At 37.3% G+C, this 18,730-nt stretch overlaps 1 protein-coding gene across 3 annotated transcripts in view; it reads right to left on the reverse strand.

Annotated features, from left to right (window-relative positions):
• The window catches only part of PLXNB2 (plexin B2), a 394,275-nt gene that overhangs the window by 41,328 nt on the left and 334,217 nt on the right, over positions 1-18,730 (reverse strand). For all 3 annotated transcript variants that reach the window (XM_081330942.1, XM_081330943.1, XM_081330941.1), the window contains 6 exons: positions 11,904-12,040; positions 9,196-9,366; positions 7,827-7,962; positions 4,385-4,600; positions 3,142-3,318; positions 1,600-1,736 (listed from right to left, as the gene is read on the reverse strand). In XM_081330942.1, coding sequence (XP_081187068.1) covers positions 1,600-1,736; positions 3,142-3,318; positions 4,385-4,600; positions 7,827-7,962; positions 9,196-9,366; positions 11,904-12,040 — 974 coding nt within the window. The remainder of the gene's footprint in view (positions 1-1,599; positions 1,737-3,141; positions 3,319-4,384; positions 4,601-7,826; positions 7,963-9,195; positions 9,367-11,903; positions 12,041-18,730) is intronic.

Here is an 18,730-nt window from a genome sequence, read left to right on the forward strand (position 1 = left end):
AGAGGAACTAAAGAGCATCTTGTTGCGAGTGAAGAAGGAGAGTGTACAACTTGGGTTGAAACTAAGCATTAAGAAAACCAAGATCATGGCATCCGGCCCTCTCAATTCCTGGCAAATAGATGGGGAAGAAATGGAGGTAGTGACAGATTTTATTTTCCTGGGTTCCAAGATCACCGCAGACGGGGACTGCAGCCAAGAAATTAAAAGACGCTTGCTTCTGGGGAGGAAAGCCATGGCAAATCTAGACAGCACACTAAAAAGCAGAGACAGCACCCTGTCAACAAAAGTGCATATAGTCAAGGCTATGGTTTTCCCAGTTGCAATGTATGGCAGTGAAAGTTGGACCATAAAAAAGGCTGAGTGCCAAAGAATTGAGGCCTTTGAACTATGGTGCTGGAGAAGACTACTGCGAGTCCCTTGGACTGCAAGGCGATCAAACCAGTCAGTCCTAGAGGAAATCAACCCTGACTGCTCTTTAGAAGGCCAGATCCTGAAGCTAAAACTCAAATACTTTGGCCACCTAATGAGAAGGAAGGAGACACTGGAGAAGAGCCTAATGCTGGGAAAGATTGAGGGCAATAGAAGAAGGGGACGACAGAGAATGAGGTGGCTGGATGGAGTCACTGAAGCAGTAGGCGTGAGCTTAAATGGACTCCAGAAGATGGTACAGGACAGGAAGGCCTGGAGGAACATTGTCCATAGGGTCGCGATGGGTCGGACATGACTTCGCAACTAACAACAACAACAACACATTATTGTTTGAGTTATAATCATTTCTAACTTTTATCAAACTTGTATGAAATTAATCTATGTTCAGTGATATTTTTTAAGCAATATATACTTTAACAACCAGATTAATTTGACTGTTTAATACGCAGACGTATGTAAATATCATTTCAGGTCTTCATCTTTTGCTCCTAAATATTTTTTTCTACAAATCTATCAAGACCAGAGAGAAAATAATACAATTTTTAGCACATGGATGTTAAAAATTGTGATATGGAAAAGACACTTTGGTAGTAATCCATAGGGTATGTGTGTACAATGAAATCATGAAAATGTCTGCACTATGATTAATAGGCAAGAATTGTGATGCCTAAAATATTTTTTATTCGTTGAAATAAACACTTTCAAGGAACAAAAATCAATATAGATGCTTCTAGAAAAAATCCCTGAGGACAGGAGTGGATGAATCCAATACCCTGACTATAGAATTCACATATATATATCTTCCACGTAATATGTTGAACATTTATTTTATGGATAGTTCGTTGCAGGAAAAAAACCAAAGGCTGCCTTTCATTATTTTTAGTATGATGGGAATGAAAACAAGCTGCCTTGCAAAGATATATAACAAGAGGTTATCTTGCTTCATCCCACACAATTTAGTGTGATATGGTCAAAAAATGGTCAGTTAAGAAAAGCTTCCATGTCTATTCTGGATTTTCCCTTAAATCCTTAGAGTAAATTTTATAGCTTCCATGAGGAGTTTGGGGAAGAAAGAAAGCCTTGTCTGCCTAGATTCCTCCCACATTTTTTATCAGAAAATCAGTTTTGCCTTTATTATTTGCACAACAGCTGATGACAATAAAAGCTTACCTGTAGCAAATGACTGAGATGATGATAATGGCCACCATCGGGATAATTACCAATGTCAAGATCAGACTCAGTGGCACATCACTGACTTGAGCATACTCCACTCTTCCTAGGACCCATTCTTTGAAGCCAAATTTTACCTAGGGAAATAATTGCAATTCTTAAAAACAGATTTTGCTAAGCATTCAATGCTTAGTTATATGCCAGTTTGGCAAGTTAAAAGAATCAAAATAAGAGAAGTTCATTGGTGTATGCAATTCATATTCCAGATGTATTGGGATTAAATCTTCAGAATTACCAGCCAGTGTAGGCAACAGTTTTGGAGAAATGGCCCCAACATATCTGAAATGCACTAGTTTTGGCAAGATAATCTGGAAAACCCAATTGTGGCAATAATTATTGAAACAGAATATGACCATACATAAGAAATATAGAAACGCAGATTGAATTTTGTTCAAATCATAATGGTTTTTAAAATTATAATAATGCTCACTGTTATTTCAATCCTACTTTCAGCCCTTTCAGGGCACTTAAAACAGTGTCCAGATAAAAACAAAAATAAAAAAGAACATTAAATCAACTAAACAATGTCAAAGAGAGAATTTAAACAGATCTGTTTAGATTTACCAAAACTACTAGGAGTATATTGCAAATGAAGCAGTGTGAAAGTTTTATGAGCAAATGAATTAAAAATGATGGACCATTTAAGACTGTTTGTGACAAATTTTAAAAATATCCTAAACTAGAAAAGCAAAAAAATATGAGAATAACTTTTGAAAGTGGACTACCAGAATGAGCAGACTATGAGACAATGGTCATGTCCGTATAAATGGCATTTGGTGGGCAAGTTCACATAGAGAAAATGGTCCCCCAGAAAGTTAACTGGATGACCTAATATATAAAAGACAATAAAAACAAAACGCTAAACCATATTTGGTGTTATCTTTAACATAGCAAACTGGACTAATTATCACACACATTAAGCAGAAACTATAGTTTATAAATCACAATGGCAGCACGCAGTACTAACATTGAACAGATCGTCCTATGCTTAATGCTACCAATGAATCCAGACAGACAGTTGCACTCTCAAATTTAAATTTCATTATGGTCACCATTTGTCAGCTTGGCTTGACATGAATTGTCCAGATGAGATGCCTGCTAAATTCACATTAAAGAGGACTTGACACTTTGCTATGTGATTGAAGATTCCTAGGATGCCATTCTGTTTCACTGAGGCAAATGTTAATGTCAATGAATACGAGCCAAAATCTTAGCCTATAGAAACCTTGCCCAAATTAACATCCTCCAGAATTCCGAGTCACCATGAACTTGCTGATTGGGAATCTGAAAATCTGTAAATCTCAATTGTAGGAGGTTTAGGCAAAGAAAGGCAAGTTTCCTTGTACTTTGTTGAAAATAGATAATAGCAAACGGAATTGGAATTCTTGTTGAACAGAGAAAATCAAGTTTTGATTTTAATACAAGTTTTTGTATTAAAATCCTATATTGTATTGGTAAAAAATATAGAAAAATGTGACCTACGATGAATTCTGGAAGGTTGTTGACCGTATCCCTTTTTTGCCTCCGCTTGGGTAGAGGTTGCTCTTCAGGCGGTTCACAATATAAATCCTTTTCAGTTAGAGTTGTTATGTTGCAGGGTTCTTCTCCTACAAATGCACGAGCCTCATCGATTGTCATAGCTTTGTTCAGATTACTACCCTAGATAGAAAAATTAAACGAGCCACTTTAGCTGTTTGCTAATTTAAATATTTTTAAAGTAGGGTTTATTGGTGCAAGGAGCAAGAGAAAAGAAACATTTCACGATCAAAACATGTCTATCATAAAGACAATGGCTGAGTTTATTAAGTCAAGATACTCAATGCAGTTGATATACTAGGGCAGTGATGGCGAACATTTTAGAGACCAAACTGCAACCCAAAACCCACTTATTTATTGCTGGGTGCCAGGTGGGCATGGCCCACTGGGTGGGTGTGGCTGTGGTGGTCAGGGCAGACTGGGTAGGTGTGTCCAAGGTAGGTGTGGTCACCTCAATGTTGGTTGTGGGGAGGGATGCCTGTTGGGGACCAGGAGAATTGGGGGAGATGCAGGGGGGGGGCTCTGGCAGGTGGGGCAGTGGGCAGGAGGCTCGTCCTGCAGGGTGAGGTGAGGCAGGGCGTGAGTGCCATTGCCACGGGGCAAGGCAAGGCAGAGTCAGCTGCTGCCGGACACCATCGGCCCCCACATAGGAGGCCAGTGAGTGTATGGGGGACGATGGTGTCTGACAGCAGCCATAGCCTGCTGGCTCTTTGACTGGCACACTCTGGGGCTCCGTAGCCACAGCCAGCAGTTCAGACAAGCCGCCTCTGAACTGGACAGCTGAGGAGGCAATGCAGGGGAGGTGCCTGGGAAAAGGAGAGCATGTGAGGCTAGGAGGGACGGGATGGGGGGAGGGAAACCAGCTGTGCCGGATGCATCTGGCCATGTGGGACCTCGGATGGCTGGTTGAAGAAGGATGGCTGCTATCTCTGGGGCATGGCATGCGTGCCCACAAAGAGGGCTCTGAGGGCCACCTCTGGCACGCATGCCATAGGTTCACCACCACTGTACTAGGTTTTGTGACTAAGCATGATCTTGTTTATAAACCACTGTTTGCTTACTCAGCTATTCTTGTATGACCAGGAAATTATCAAAAAGTATCAGGATAAATTTATTGAAAAAAATCCTCGGTCATAATAGAAAAATCAAGCACATAATGTAAAAATCGATAATTTCCTAATAGATTTACCTTTGCATGAATAAGTTTGTTGACCTGTTTTTTGACTCCATCAGTAAAGTTTTCAAAAGTTGGATCAGCAACATACTGAAAGTCTTGACGCTCCACGACATGACCATCCATTTTAATAAGTATAAAAATTTGATAATGTTCTGGATCCTCCAGTACTGGTGGAGATAAGAAGACTAATGCAGTATCATTGATTTTTGAGATGGTCTTTCCTTCAAACTAAAGAAAAACAAAAGGAAAAGAATATTGCCCATTACTATTTACAAATTATACATTTTTTATTTGAAAAGGAAACCAGTACTGTAAGCCATCAAATAATCTCATAAATTTTAGTGTATTTTTTACTGTAGTTTGTAAAAGTCTGCAATACCTGTAGGTGTTTTACAGTAGCTGAAAAATGCATGCCATGATGAAAAAAGAATTACAATTGGTATAATTTTCACCGCCTTACACAGAGTGAATGTTTGAATTTTATAAATGATTTCTGATAAGATATTCCTACTAAATCAATGTTTTTCTCTAAACAATGAAAGAAACAGACTTATATGTGGGTTTACCTTGGACTGAATATCTACTAATAGCTAAATATCTTTAAGAGGTGATGAAATGTAATTCCTTAAAAGTTCATTTAGGAAAAAAAATATCCTCAAAACTGCAACATAAATATATTATTGTGAATTTTATAAAATGGTTGAAACATTAGGACATACAATTTCAATTATTTTTCTATTCTCAATATCATTTTAATATGTGTTATTTGTAATCTTTCAATTATTTGATTGTTTTACTTTGGTTGCTTTCAACAGTGGGTGAAACAACATTATTTTATCTATTGTGGTGTATTGATCTTGAGGACCTTGTGGGTAGAAAGCTGGAATATTTTAATTACATAATTATACTGTTCCAGCTTTATTTCACTTTCTCAATATATGAATACTGGGGTTTCTCACTGGACACTACGCATATCTAAAATTAAACACTTTGATAAATATTCATCACTACAGGAAGTCCTCAACTTGCAATCACAATTGACAATCTAAATTTCTGTTGCTAAGCAAAACAGTTATTTCTGTTGCTAAGCAAAACAGTTATTAAGTGTGTTTTGCCTCATTTTACAAACTTTCTTGCCACAGTTGTTAAGAGAATTTCTGCAACTATTAAGTGAATTTGGCTTCTTCACTGACTTTGCTTGTCAGAGGGTTGCAAAACATGGCCTCAGGAGCCTGCAACCATCATAAATACATGCCAGTTGCCAAATATCCAAATTTTGATCACATGATCATGGAGATACTGCAATAATTGTAAATGTGAAAAATGGTCATGTCAGTTTTTTCAGTGTTGTTGTAACTTTGAACTATCACTAAACAAATGGTTGAAGCCGAAGACTATCTCTATTAAGAGTGGTTGTCATATCCCTAAAATTAATTAAAATTTGCCTTGAATATAGGAAACATTGGGTAAGAGTAATCTTTTTTCAGGATGGTGGGATAAAGAATAATACACTGTAGAGCCTTTTGACTATAATCCTTGAAATACATGACCATTTGCCACTACAACTAAATAATGGAGGTATGGTTCTAAATGCTCTGGTGGTGCAGGGGTTAGAATGCAGTATTGCAGGCTAACTCTGCCCACAGCCTGGAGTTCAATCTTGACAGACTTAAGCTGGACTAAGCTTTTCATCCTTCCAAGGTCAGTAAAATGAGGAGTCAGATTGTTGGAGACAATATGCTGATGTTGTAAACCACTCAGAGTGTGCTGTAAAGCAGGGCTTTTCAACCGGTGGTACACATACCACCAGTGGTACTTTGGCACATGGCAGGTGGTACGTGACCATCATAGAAAGGTGTAGCAGGGGAGGGGAATGAGCCGAAGTGACCCAAGCCTGAGGGAAAGGCAGCTGCAGCTGCAGGACTGTCTGGGCTCGGCAGAAGCCCTAGGATCGCCATAGGGGTCCACCTGATTGGTTCCAGCTGATTGGCACTTCAGGAAGCAGCGCGGACTTGGAGGTGAACTGGAGAAAAAGGTGAGGGAATAGAGGAGCAGATATAAAAGGAGGTGGTTTTGGCGGGGAAAGGGGAAAAAAAGACAACAGGGAAAGAGAAGGGAATGTAGAAGAAGCTGTCTAAGAAGAGCTCAGCAGGCAGGGAGACGAGCATGTCGGAAAGGAGGTGGGTATATTTTGGAAGCCAGTGGGTTCTTGTTCAGCTGGCAGCTTGAATGGATTACCATAAGGATTTTTATACAGTTTTTATAGCGTTCTGTAATTTAGAGGCTCGGATTGTGTGCTTTGGTTATTGGAATATTTTAGTCTGTTTCACAAAGGCTAGCAATGAGTCCAAAGTGTTGGCTTCTGTAGGTTTAATTCCTTTAAACAAATGTAATTGGGTTTACCCTCTTAACTTGAGTCTGTCTATGGCTTTTAGCAAGTTTTCTTTGTAGGTAAACAGGCTTAATTTAAGGTTATCGCTTTTCACAATTGCCAAGTCTTTGCTATATTGTTTAAACTGAGGCACGCCTGAGGCAGCTTAAAGAAAAAAAAAATCCTGGAGTTTAGTGTTTCTTTATTCTGGGAGGCTTTTGTGAGCCTTCTTGCTTTGCGCTTGATTCCTGTGTCTTTAAGGGTACAGGGAAGGGACTGAGGGGGTGCATTCTTACTACACTGTGGAAGGAGAGCTCAGAAGGCAGGGAGGAAGAAGAGGAGTGGGAGAGAGGAAGAAGGGCTGACCAGATAGCTCAAGGGTCTACAAACTTAGCAACTTTAAGACCTGTGGACTTCAACTCCCAGAATTCCTCAATCAACCATGATGGCTGAGGAATTCTGGGAGTTGAAGTCTACAAGTCTTAAAATTGCTAAGTTTGAAGATCCCTGAGCTAGCTGGTAGTGGTGCATATTAGTAAACATGGATAAATTCATCATACATTTGTCAATGGAAAAGGAAAGTGATTCAGCAAAGGAACAGCCACCGAAGAAATTAAAATTGGTACTTTTTTACTTTTTTCTACAGTTTGTAATATTTTATTAGATTCTAGAATAAAATGCAAAAACACAAAAGCCAATAGTAGGATACAGTGGGGAGGAAAAGGGGGAAAAAGTGAGGGGGAGAAGGGGAAAAGAACAAACTTCCTCTGTTGCAGTAGAAGGAAGCATTAACATTGAACCTCAACTTTTTTACTTTTCCATAATACTATAAACTAGCCATTTCTATAACAACAAATGAATCTAATCAGTAAAACCCAAAATCCCTCCTTTTTTTAGTCATCAAGTTTTTGACACCTTGCTAAGCACTGGTGGTACTCAAATATTGTCATGTCCTAAAAGTGGCATAATCTGTGAAAAGATTGAAAAGCCCTGTTGTAAAGCACTATTGAGCAGTTTATAAGTCTAAGTGCTATTGCCTAACCCACAGCTAGAATGTATTTTGAAACAAAGGATAAGTAATACCTTTTGATGCCTCTCTGTTTGTCTCTTCCTCCTCCTCCTTGATGATATATCTGTAAAAGGCTTGAATTTAACTTCCACAGAGAACTTCTGAATGATATCAAACCCAGCACCAAGTACAGTAATATTTCGGCCTCCACTAAAATACACAAAATTAGAAATCACATGTTTTCTGATTTTAGACAGATATTTGAAAATGCCTACCTTGCTTTTATTCTAAACTGAATCTTGTTTGTAGATAATAGAAGAAAATCATTAAATGTACTCTTAGTTTATCACACATCTTTCTTTTATAAAATATCTGTACGATCAAAGAGAATTAATGATAACATTTTCCAAATAATGGTACGTCAGCAATTTGCTTTTTCTTGTGACAGAAACTCAATAACATTACTAAAAAATAAATTATGATTGTTCCCCACACACATATGATATCATAACTTGGTTTACTAGGTTTAATAGTTGCTTGTGTTACTATATATCACCACTGATAAAACAACCAGACATTCCTTCAAGAAACTAAAAAGCTATAGTTATAAATGCATGGTGTAGAGTCCAACTGATTGTGAAGACCCTAGAATGACATATTAACAAACTATGGTTTGTGTCCTTGCTTCTCTGTTGGTCTGCATAGCATTGTTTTGTTTTTCTTGTGCTATCCAGCAACAACCCTGAGCATCACTAATCAGAAAAATAAACTCAAAACTGTGAAGCAGAAAATTTAAAACAGCCACATAAACCTCATGGACAAGCTATATTTCTTAAATAAATTAATTTCAATTATACAGAATCAAAAGATTCTTTTGATTTTCACCCATAGTTCTGTGTTTGGACTCCAGATATAACATAAAAATTCAAAAACACTGTTTCTCAACTTTAGCAACTGTAAAATGTATGGACTTCAACTCCCAGAATTCCTTCATGTTGGCTGAGGAATTCTGGGAGTTGAAATCCACACGTTTTAGAATTGCCCATGCTCCTGCACTGCACTAGCCTGAAGTGTTAGGGAAGAACTGGTATCTAGCATAAACAGAACTGAACCCTATGGGCCAATGTTTAACACAGATTAAACAGCTTCCTATATTAAAGATCACGTTGAATCTTTTCCTTTAATTTTGTAAATCAATAATTTTTATTTTTTTAGATGAAATAAGCAGTCACACAAGCACCTGATAATTTTTTCATTAATTCTTAAATGGATGGAAACGTTTACCTTACCTGAAGTTGATGACTTTTATTTTAGAAGAAAGATACAATTATGTTACATTTATTATGACTGCCAAGACCTAAAGTAGTAGTTATCTAATAATTACACTGGGGAAAAAATCTCATTAAACTTGAACAAATCCTTATAACAGAACCATTTTATTACCTGCGAATGCTGACTTCAGGGGTGATCTTGCTAACAGTAGGATTTTCACTATAGGTAAATTGTACATTTTGTATTTCTTTTTTGGTGTTTCCGTGCTGTAAAGTTACAGAAACAGGCACCTTCTTGTTGCTTGGTCCAGTAATACAAACGATTTCTTGCCCAAATGTGATACTATTTAAGAGTAGGGGAAAGGGAAAAAAATAATCAAACAACTTATTTTAACAAGTTCATTAAGACATCACTATTTCGAATTTCACATCTAGATAAAGGAAAGGAGGAGTTTCAAAAAGAAAGAGTGAATTAGGAAAATCAGATGCCTGAGAAACCACCCAAACAGGTGTCCTATTGTGGGGGAAGAGAACACAGCAGTACTCTACAATTTATTTCTGCTTTCCGGATATTTGCTTCAGTCCAATTTAGCCTGGGATTTAGCTTTACTATTAGATTATAGTAATTTTGCTCAGTGTGAAAGGGAGAGGATTTCAAAAATGCTTCTTTTTTTAATTAGGAAAAAATATTACCAATTAAGAACGGGTGAGCATTAATGATGTATGCAAGTTTCTGCTCTGGCTTTTGCATACCTAAACCATCCTCCTTAGAAATGCCTAAAGAAGTGACTTATGATTCTACTATCAGCAAGCTGTTCAATAATACTGGGATATCTTCTTCTTTTTTTAAAGAAAATGCCAGTACATAGATAGAAGTTATTTCAACATAAATAAAGGCCATTTTCAGCATGGCCTTTCCTATGGTTTCCTTCCTTCCTTCCTTCCTTCCTTCCTTCCTTCCTTCCTTCCTTCCTTCCTTCCTTCCTTCCTTCCTTTCTTTCATTCATTCATTATACCATTTCAATCTTCTTTCTTCCAATTGAGATGCTTGAGAATTGCCCTAACTATGGTCTTCTAAGTGTTTCATGGGAAGTTGTCTTTTTTATACTACATCTATAATATATTACACTACATTGTACTGTATAGTACTACTTAGCCAATGTGTCTTTTCTGCATGGAAAAATAAATGTAAAAACACCCACAGAATATTGTTTTCTTTTACGTTTGTACTGACCAGCCATATTCTTGAGTGAAAGCCAGCTCACAAGTTGTAAAGTCTCATTTAAGACATCAGTCTAATAGAATATACACAATGTTTGCTGACAACATTTTCTCCTCCATGGAAATATTGCATATAAGTATGTGTGTGCATAATATATATTATACATAATCTTTATGATAGCATTTAAAGTTATATTTCCAAATTTAATCATTTCTATAGTTCTTTTGATTTTAATGTTGCAACATGGTGTGCATGTCTTCAATGCCAGCATTAACATCTGCTAACATAACCCATGCTGTGTTCAATTATAGTTTTTGAGGGTGTTCAAATATTGCAACAATATTAGCACTCCAGTTATGTGCCTTTCAGAAAAAAACACTAGACTGAGAGTGTACAGGCCTTCCTAAAATCAAGCATGTAATTGCAAGGTGGTATCAAGATTACCATCTAAGAAGTACAAAGTAGAAGAACTTAAAAATGAACCTAAACTGTTCCTGCATCACCCAGATGGAATACAAATATGATAAATGGATAAAGCTTGATTCACTCATATTGCAAATATTCCTTAATTAAGGCTGAAGCATATGATTAATTACCACATTACTTGAGCAATACAAACCACTAATTTTCAATGAAGGGCAATTCAAGTATTCCACAGGCAGAGCATGACATATTAACCAAAGCAATTCTGTTCCCCTCCATCAAACTGGACTCTCTGAAGTGGATAATACCAATTTATTACTGAACTCTTCCAGACAACCCAAAATACCTCAGATTGTTGTACTGTTGAAAGTTATGTAGATAATGTATTTTCCACCTTTAATTCACCAAGCAGTGATAAATATCAACTGTTTATCACCTATTAGAAATAATTAGCTGTAACTTCCATCTTTTAACCCTTACTGTCAAATGGCTTTGCTATGACTCATCACCACTGCCATTTTTTCAGAGACACACTATAAAAATGAGGCAAGGGATGCACTTTAAAACTATTTTGTTTTTGATTTTGCTCTTGCCTGGAAAATTATAGATTCAATGGTGAACTTATAAGCAACTAGAAAAACACCATGCCTATATGTAAAGTGGCATTTTGATCTGTTACTCTTAAGTAAATGGCATTCTCAAAGGAGTTAAAATGTTATCATGACCTAAATCTTGCCCCTTCTGTATATGCAACAACCCAAAGGGTAAGGCAAGGATCATGATGCCACACCATATTTTGACATTTTCTACTCTGGATGCCATTTCTTTGAAGGTGCTATACTCCTGTTCCTTTTCATGTTGGCTCTTTAATTAATACAGGAAAACCTCACTTAACACTGGTAATTTATTTCAGGTTGCTGTGATGGCTGCAATTACATTAAGTTGGTACTTTCTAGATTTGGAACGTTTTGTTCACATGCCTAGCTTACTTACATCAATGGCCAGTAGTTAGATATACTAGGAGTACAGTTCCTAACCCTGTGTTAATGCTGAATAGAATAACATTGAAAAACAAACACCATAAAATTAAAGAGTTAATAACAACATGCTATCAAGATAACCAGTTGTTCTATTGACAGAATGTAGGTTGGAATACATGATACAAATGGCACAACAGTATAAAAGACAGTATGTGGGCTGGGATATTAAGAACAGGTCATGCATCTTATACTTACACTCTGCAGGGTTCTTCATCAAGGTAAACACTAACATCTTCAATAGAACCGGTGGCTAAGTTTGTGCCACTGATAGTTAGAACTGTTCCTCCAGCTTGAGGACCTTTCAGAGGATTTATTCCTGTAGGTATAGGATCCTGCAATGTAGAAAGTCATAGATTAGCTAAATTCTGGATTTCTTTTAACAATGCATTTTTCAAACATTGTAATAATACATTTTAAGGGTGCATAAACAACGCAGGGAAGAAAAAAAATAAAGTCTATTATAAACAGCTCTTCTCAAGGTTAAACTATTATAAGCTGCTACTGATATCAAGTTCTCAGGAATAATATAGTGGATAAACTGCCCATTCAGTTTTTAAAAATTTCTTTTAGAGCATACTTTTTTCAGACTTGGTTATAATGCTTCTTGCAGCACATTCTTGGATATAATCACATCAGTGGCATGAGCAGCAAAGCCCATCATGTGAAAGGAACTGTGAAAGCAGCAGATAATTTTTTCACGTGTAATAAAGAAACCCTGCCCACCTATCTCAAATCAGAACATTTGCTGATCTGGAAAGCAGCATTTAGGTGTGCACCTTAAAAGCAAGCCTGCACAGCATAAAGTGTGACTTCCTGAACTAGATATAGCCTCTCCCCAGCTTGATAAAAACTTCCTGCTGAGAAATGCAGTGCAAAACTAATTATTTCCTAAACAAATAATGAGGTTCTGTGACCTTGCTGAATTTGTTGTAAGCTGATCTACAAACAGTTTTTTTTAAAAAACTGAAACCTACACATCTCCTGTGTCTGAATGAAAACATCTTGGCCAAAATATCACTGATAATTTTGCCGCTCTCAGAAAGAAATAGTAAAGATAGGTGTTTTTTTCTGGTGATTCTTTGAAATTTTATACTTTTGATATTTTAGGGTACAACAGAAATATAATAAGGCTCAAATTCCCAGGATTTTACAGGTATATGAAAGTCTTTCCATGACACAATAGAAGAATGTATGATCATTAAAACTGCCAGACCACTGGCAGCTCCAGGCAGCAACGGAAGTTAACAGGAGCAGGTCACATTAAGTGCATTACAGTAGTCCAAATGTAAGGAAATTAGGGAAAGCACCACAGACACCAACAGCTTTCCAGTCTCTGAAAGGCTTGCAAGTGAAGTCAAAATAGTGCAAGCAGCCGAGGCGTCCCTGGTCACAGCTTCCATCTGTTGGACAGAAGCAATGCATCCAGTGGAACCTCCAAGTTGTAAACCTGCTCCTTTTGAAGAAGTAAGACCTCATCTAGAGTAGAAATTGTTGGCAGATGTGAGCCAGATCAACCCATTACAACTAGCTTCTCTACCTTGCATGAATTTAATGTGAGTTTATTTTAATCTATCTAGTCCCTCAGGACTTCCATATTCTGGTTAAAACCTCAGCAACATCTCTGGTTTAGTCTGACAGTCTTTAGGTCTCATCAAGGTTGCAATAGATGACCTTGCCTAGCAATTTCATGCAGTTACTGTGAGATAAATGGCCAAGAGAGACATGGATCTTGCCAGGGCTTTTTTTCTCATAGAACGCTCAGAACGGAGTTCCGGCACCTTTTTTGGATGGAACCTTGTAGGGTAGGCAAGGTGGGTTGTATGACATGTGTGAGTTCCGGCACCTTTTTCTTTTACAAAAAAAGCACTGGATCTTGCCCATGGTTAGAGAGCCCGATCTATTTCCAAGAAACTTTAAAGACTCTGCCAAAGTGGCATTTAAACCCGAGCAAAGGCATTTTATCTTTTATATGGTATATTATAAAAATTAGGGTTTGGATCCCAAATGTTTAGTTAGTGATTTTATATCACTTCACATAGGAATGTTAAAAATTGGTATGATACAAGCCAGCTTTAGGTCTACAAAGAGATGAAACCAAGAACATTCCTTGTACCTGAAAACACACCATTTTGTTTCAGGTTTTGCTTTTGTATAGTTATAATTAAAAAACTCAGTTAGGTAATAGGACATGGTTGACTTTGACTGGTTAAAATGGGTTAAACCTGTTTTAGTACAAGGAAGGGAACTAGACTGGAAAGACAAAAACATTCAGAAGAAATCAGAAAAATGCCTTCAGGTAGTCCTCAACTTAACAGCCATCTGTTTAGAGACTATTCATAGTTATGACAGCACTAAAAAAGTGATTTACAACTGGTCCTCACATGTATAACCATAGCAGTCACATGATCAAAATTTGGGTATTTGGCAAATAGCATGTATTTATTTATTTTATTTATTTATTTATTTTATTACATTTATATACTGCCCTTTCCCGAAGGACTCAGGGCGGTTTACAGGGTGATTAAAAACAAAAATACAAAAGTTAAAAACAATTAAAAATTATATCCCTCCCTGAACAAATAAAACCCCAGTTAAAATTAAAATTAAAATTAAAATTCCCAGCCTGGGCCAGAGAGCTCGAAGAGCCAGGTCTTCAGGTCCCGGCGGAATGAACGGAGGTCGGGGGCAGTCCTAAGCTCCACTGGCAGCTGGTTTCAAAGGGCAGGCGCACCCACTGAGAAGGCCCTATCCCTGGGTGTCGTCCGGTGGCACCATTTATAATGGTTGCAACATCCTGGAGACAACAAGATCACCATTTGTGATCTTCCCAGCTGGTTTCCAACAAGGAAAGTCAACGGGAAGCCAGATTTGTTGAATGATTCACTTAGTAAGTGCACTGATTCACTTAACAACTGTGGCAAAAAATCAGGCACAATTCACTTAATATCCACCTTACTTAGCAATGGAAATTCTGGTCCCAATTATAGTTGTAACTCAAGGGCTACCTGTATGTGTGGGTGTTTTTTTTTTAAAAAAATATCCCCATTATTTAATAGCAAAATACTTTAAGCATTTTGTTCCAAAGTATGCTGGTTTAAATACTGGGAATGTTTCTACTGTATTTTGTTTAAAAACCAACATATCAATATGCTAAAATGCACAAAAAAGAGATGACTCCACAAAAACATAATGATTAAATTTGGTCTACTATGGGTACCCGTTATCTCTGATTGCTCAATTAATTGTCCCCATCCCTCCATCATGAATCTTCTCTTTTGTAATGGAATAAACTTTTTACATGATAATAATGTCAATTAAGCTTCAAAACAGGCATACCCACTTATGGACTGCCTCAACTCAGGAACTCTGCAAATGAAAGCTTAGTAATAGATGGTTTAGATGGATTTTTCTTAACAAAACTTAATGGCCTGGGCCTGATTTTACAAGGCATAAAACAAGTTTTGTAGGGCTAGACTTGGTATTTATCAGCAGTTTGAGTATATTCATTATACACAGTGAAACCAAGTGCAACTACCTATTGCTCTCTTACATAAATAGATATTACAAGTAGCCCTAGCTACAGAAACCTTAATGACTGCACAAAAAGATATTCTTATGAAACATGCCTTGGGAGCTTTATAGCATAGCAATTTATTGCCACATGTTTATTTCCTCTTAATTTAGAACTGAAATTGGCTGCTGAAACCTTGGCCCTTTATTGCAACTCTGCCGTAAAATTGCAGAGCTGAGAACAGGGAAGGATATGTGGGGAGACAAGAAGTGAATGGGGCCAGGACAAAATGGAATTTGATTTTAAATTTGCTTAAATTAATTGAATATTGTCAATGTCACTTCTCTGAATTATTTTGGAATGATAAAAAAAATGCAATAAGGTAGCAACTTTGAGAAGTGCTGGGGAAAAGACAGGCAGCTCTGCATTCTTAGCCTGAAAACATTTAACAGTAAAACAAATTGGGGAATGCAGATCCATGTAAAAAGGGAGGTATTTATAGGAGAGGACATGGATTGATGGCTGGAACTTTACGGCTTTACAGCTGACTACTACTGATTTACAACAGCTGATGATATGGCTATGGTGGTCTGGTTTTTGTCTAAGGCAGACTTAAAGTAGGTTGGTGTTTGCTGGGAACTATTGTTCACTCTCACACAAAAAGAGGAAGAAATGCCTCACATGATTTTGAATCAACCATGAGAGTTACAAGAATACAAACACAGATTATACATGCAGTCCTTTATTCCTGCTAATATCACTTTTGCAAGCACTGTGGGAAACAGCCCCCTAAGAGAAATGTATGTCGTGTTTTAGAACAGGGGTGTCCAAATTTGGCAATTTTAAAGACTTGTGGACTTCAATTCCTAGAATTCCCCAGCCTATGTGGTAAGTTGTGGGTGATTAGTCATTTACTTTGCAGTACTTATATAAAATATTTTAAAATATTAATTGCATGTTATACGATATTCACTCTGACATGAGACAGTGACATTGTACAAAATAGGTATTTCTATGTCATATTTTTGTCATCTACATTTTTTTCTAAGAGCTCCTGGAAGAGAAATGGAGAATGTTTTGAGGAGCAAACTGTATGAGTAGCACATATCTTCCTTTTTATGAACTCTCAGACTAGAAAGATAGAACTGTTATTATGTCACATTCTCATATTGGATATTTTGTGACTCCATCACTCTGGGGGAAATGTACTATTTCAGCCCTTAAGAGAGGGCTTGGCAGCACAAGGAAACAACAGCCAATGATGTAATAGCCAGCCATCAACACCACAATCAATAACTAAAATGCCATACACAACCAGGCACCATATAAATATCACACCCAGAAAAGCCCAAAGCACATACACTGCTATGAGGAAGTTCCTTCAGGATGGGCTCCAACATGACCTTGAAAGTTTGGAAGACTAAAATTTTGGTCCCTGTGACCAACCAAGATTGGATCCTGCAACTATTTCAGTGTTAGGTAAAGGTAAAGGTTCCCCCGCACATGCGTGCTAGTCGTTTCCAACTCTAGGGGCCGGTGCTCATCTCAGTTTCAAAGCCGAAGAGCCAGCGCTTGCCCGAGGACGTCTCCGTGGTCATGTGGCTGGCATGACTAGACGCCAAAGGCGCACAGAATGCTGTTACCTTACCACCGTAGTGGTCCCTATTTTTCTACTTGCATTTTTACGTGCTTTCGAACTGCTAGGTTGGCAGAAGCTGGGACGAGTAACAAGCGCTCACTCTGTTACGCAGCACTCGGGATTTGAGCCGCCAAACTGCCGACCATCTGATCGACAAGCTCAGTGTCCTAACCCACTGAGCCACCACGTCCCTATTTCAGTGTTACACATTATTTAAGGATGTGTGACATCCTTATTGGGATTCATCAGATACACACAACCACTGTAGTTAGTATAGGTCTAACATGCTTAGAATATCTCTGTACCAATCCTATTGAAATGAATAGAAGCTGTTTGAAGACAGCACTCTCAACTTCTGAGAAAAGGAACATGTCTTGTGCACATAATTACATATATTGCATTTAAATAAATACCATGTCATCATAGAATATGAAGACTGATGGGATATTTTCTGTGAAGCTGAAATCCCTCTGGGGAGGCATTGTTCTGTAAGGAGAACACAGTTTTACTCCTAACATAAGAAAGCTCTGATGAGTAGTCAAGGGTCCTGCATTTATCACAATCCCAATTCCTTGATTTGTGCATAGATACAAAGGAATGGAAATGTGATATTGCCTTGCTTAACAGAACCTATTTCAGAAACCTAGCTTCTAAAGACTACTAAGCCAAGCAGAATATGTGTAACTACTTGCATATAAATACAGAAATCAATTCAAGAATCAGCTTAGTCTTTTTGCTTGTTCACCAGCCAAATTAAACAACATTTATTATACAGGTGAATGATATTTCTACCTGGCTTTATCATGAAAGTGTCATCCAGAAGTGGGGTTTAACTCATTAAAAAGAAAAACCCAATGTATAATTGATTTAAAAAGTTTAGACGATGGTTTAAAACCAATGATTAAAAAGAATTAAGGCCAAAAGTATGAGTCAGTGAATTTTAAAAAGTTAAAACAAAAAATATTCAGTGTCATCCCTTCAAATCTTAAATAATTAAAACATTATTTCTCAAATGGGATACACAATAAAGTAATACAACAGCAGATCAGAAAGTCTCGGCAGCACCTGTTAATTGAAAGTCTGATATTGGAAGTTTAAATACTTATGGCCAGCTGTAATTGAACATATTTTGTCTACACAAACCCCATGTGAAATAGGCTTTCTGGAGTGACAGTAACTGGTCTCAATTACCCAGCCAGCTTCATGATTGTATTGCGATTTAAAATCAGATCCCTTCAGTCTTTGCTCAACCTTCTATTCAATATATCAAATGCACAGCACACAGCAAGAGCTCATTGATTTCAGTGGAGGAAACGGAATGTGTCTATAATTCTACTCCTAAAATCAATTAGAGATAAAATAATTGACTTTTTCATATCTTGGTTTTGCTCTTTTTTTGTTTCTGTGCTTTGTATTTTAGCATGAACATTCAAACTCAAGTGCACAGTAACAAAAAACAGACGATAAAGGTCATACTGTACATACACATTTAAATTTTGAAGATGCTCTTTTATAATAGAAAATAGGGCAGGTACTTTCTTGTACTTCTAATATAATCCAGTGTTCAACAAAGCTGCCTCTATACACCGAATGTTTTTTTTAATAGGCCAATAAAGCAAGCCATAAACCTTTTTAGTGCTATAAATTTAATGAAAGGTCTTTTTAGAATCAAAGTATGCACAGCTGTGAGATTTTGAATTTCTCAATTTTGATTGTGGTAATGCCGAGACAAGCAATATCCCCACTTCATCGAAATATTTTTCCCCTCTAACTTAGGCTCACCCTGAATTCTCTGAAACAATGGATCTATTCACCTCCTACAGAGCCAGTCTGGTGTACTGGTTAAGGCACCAGGTTAGAAACCAGGAGACT

This window comes from Vipera berus (genome assembly GCF_964194415.1).
Source record: "Vipera berus genome assembly, chromosome: 6".
In the NCBI taxonomy this organism is placed as follows: Eukaryota; Metazoa; Chordata; class Lepidosauria; order Squamata; family Viperidae; genus Vipera; species Vipera berus.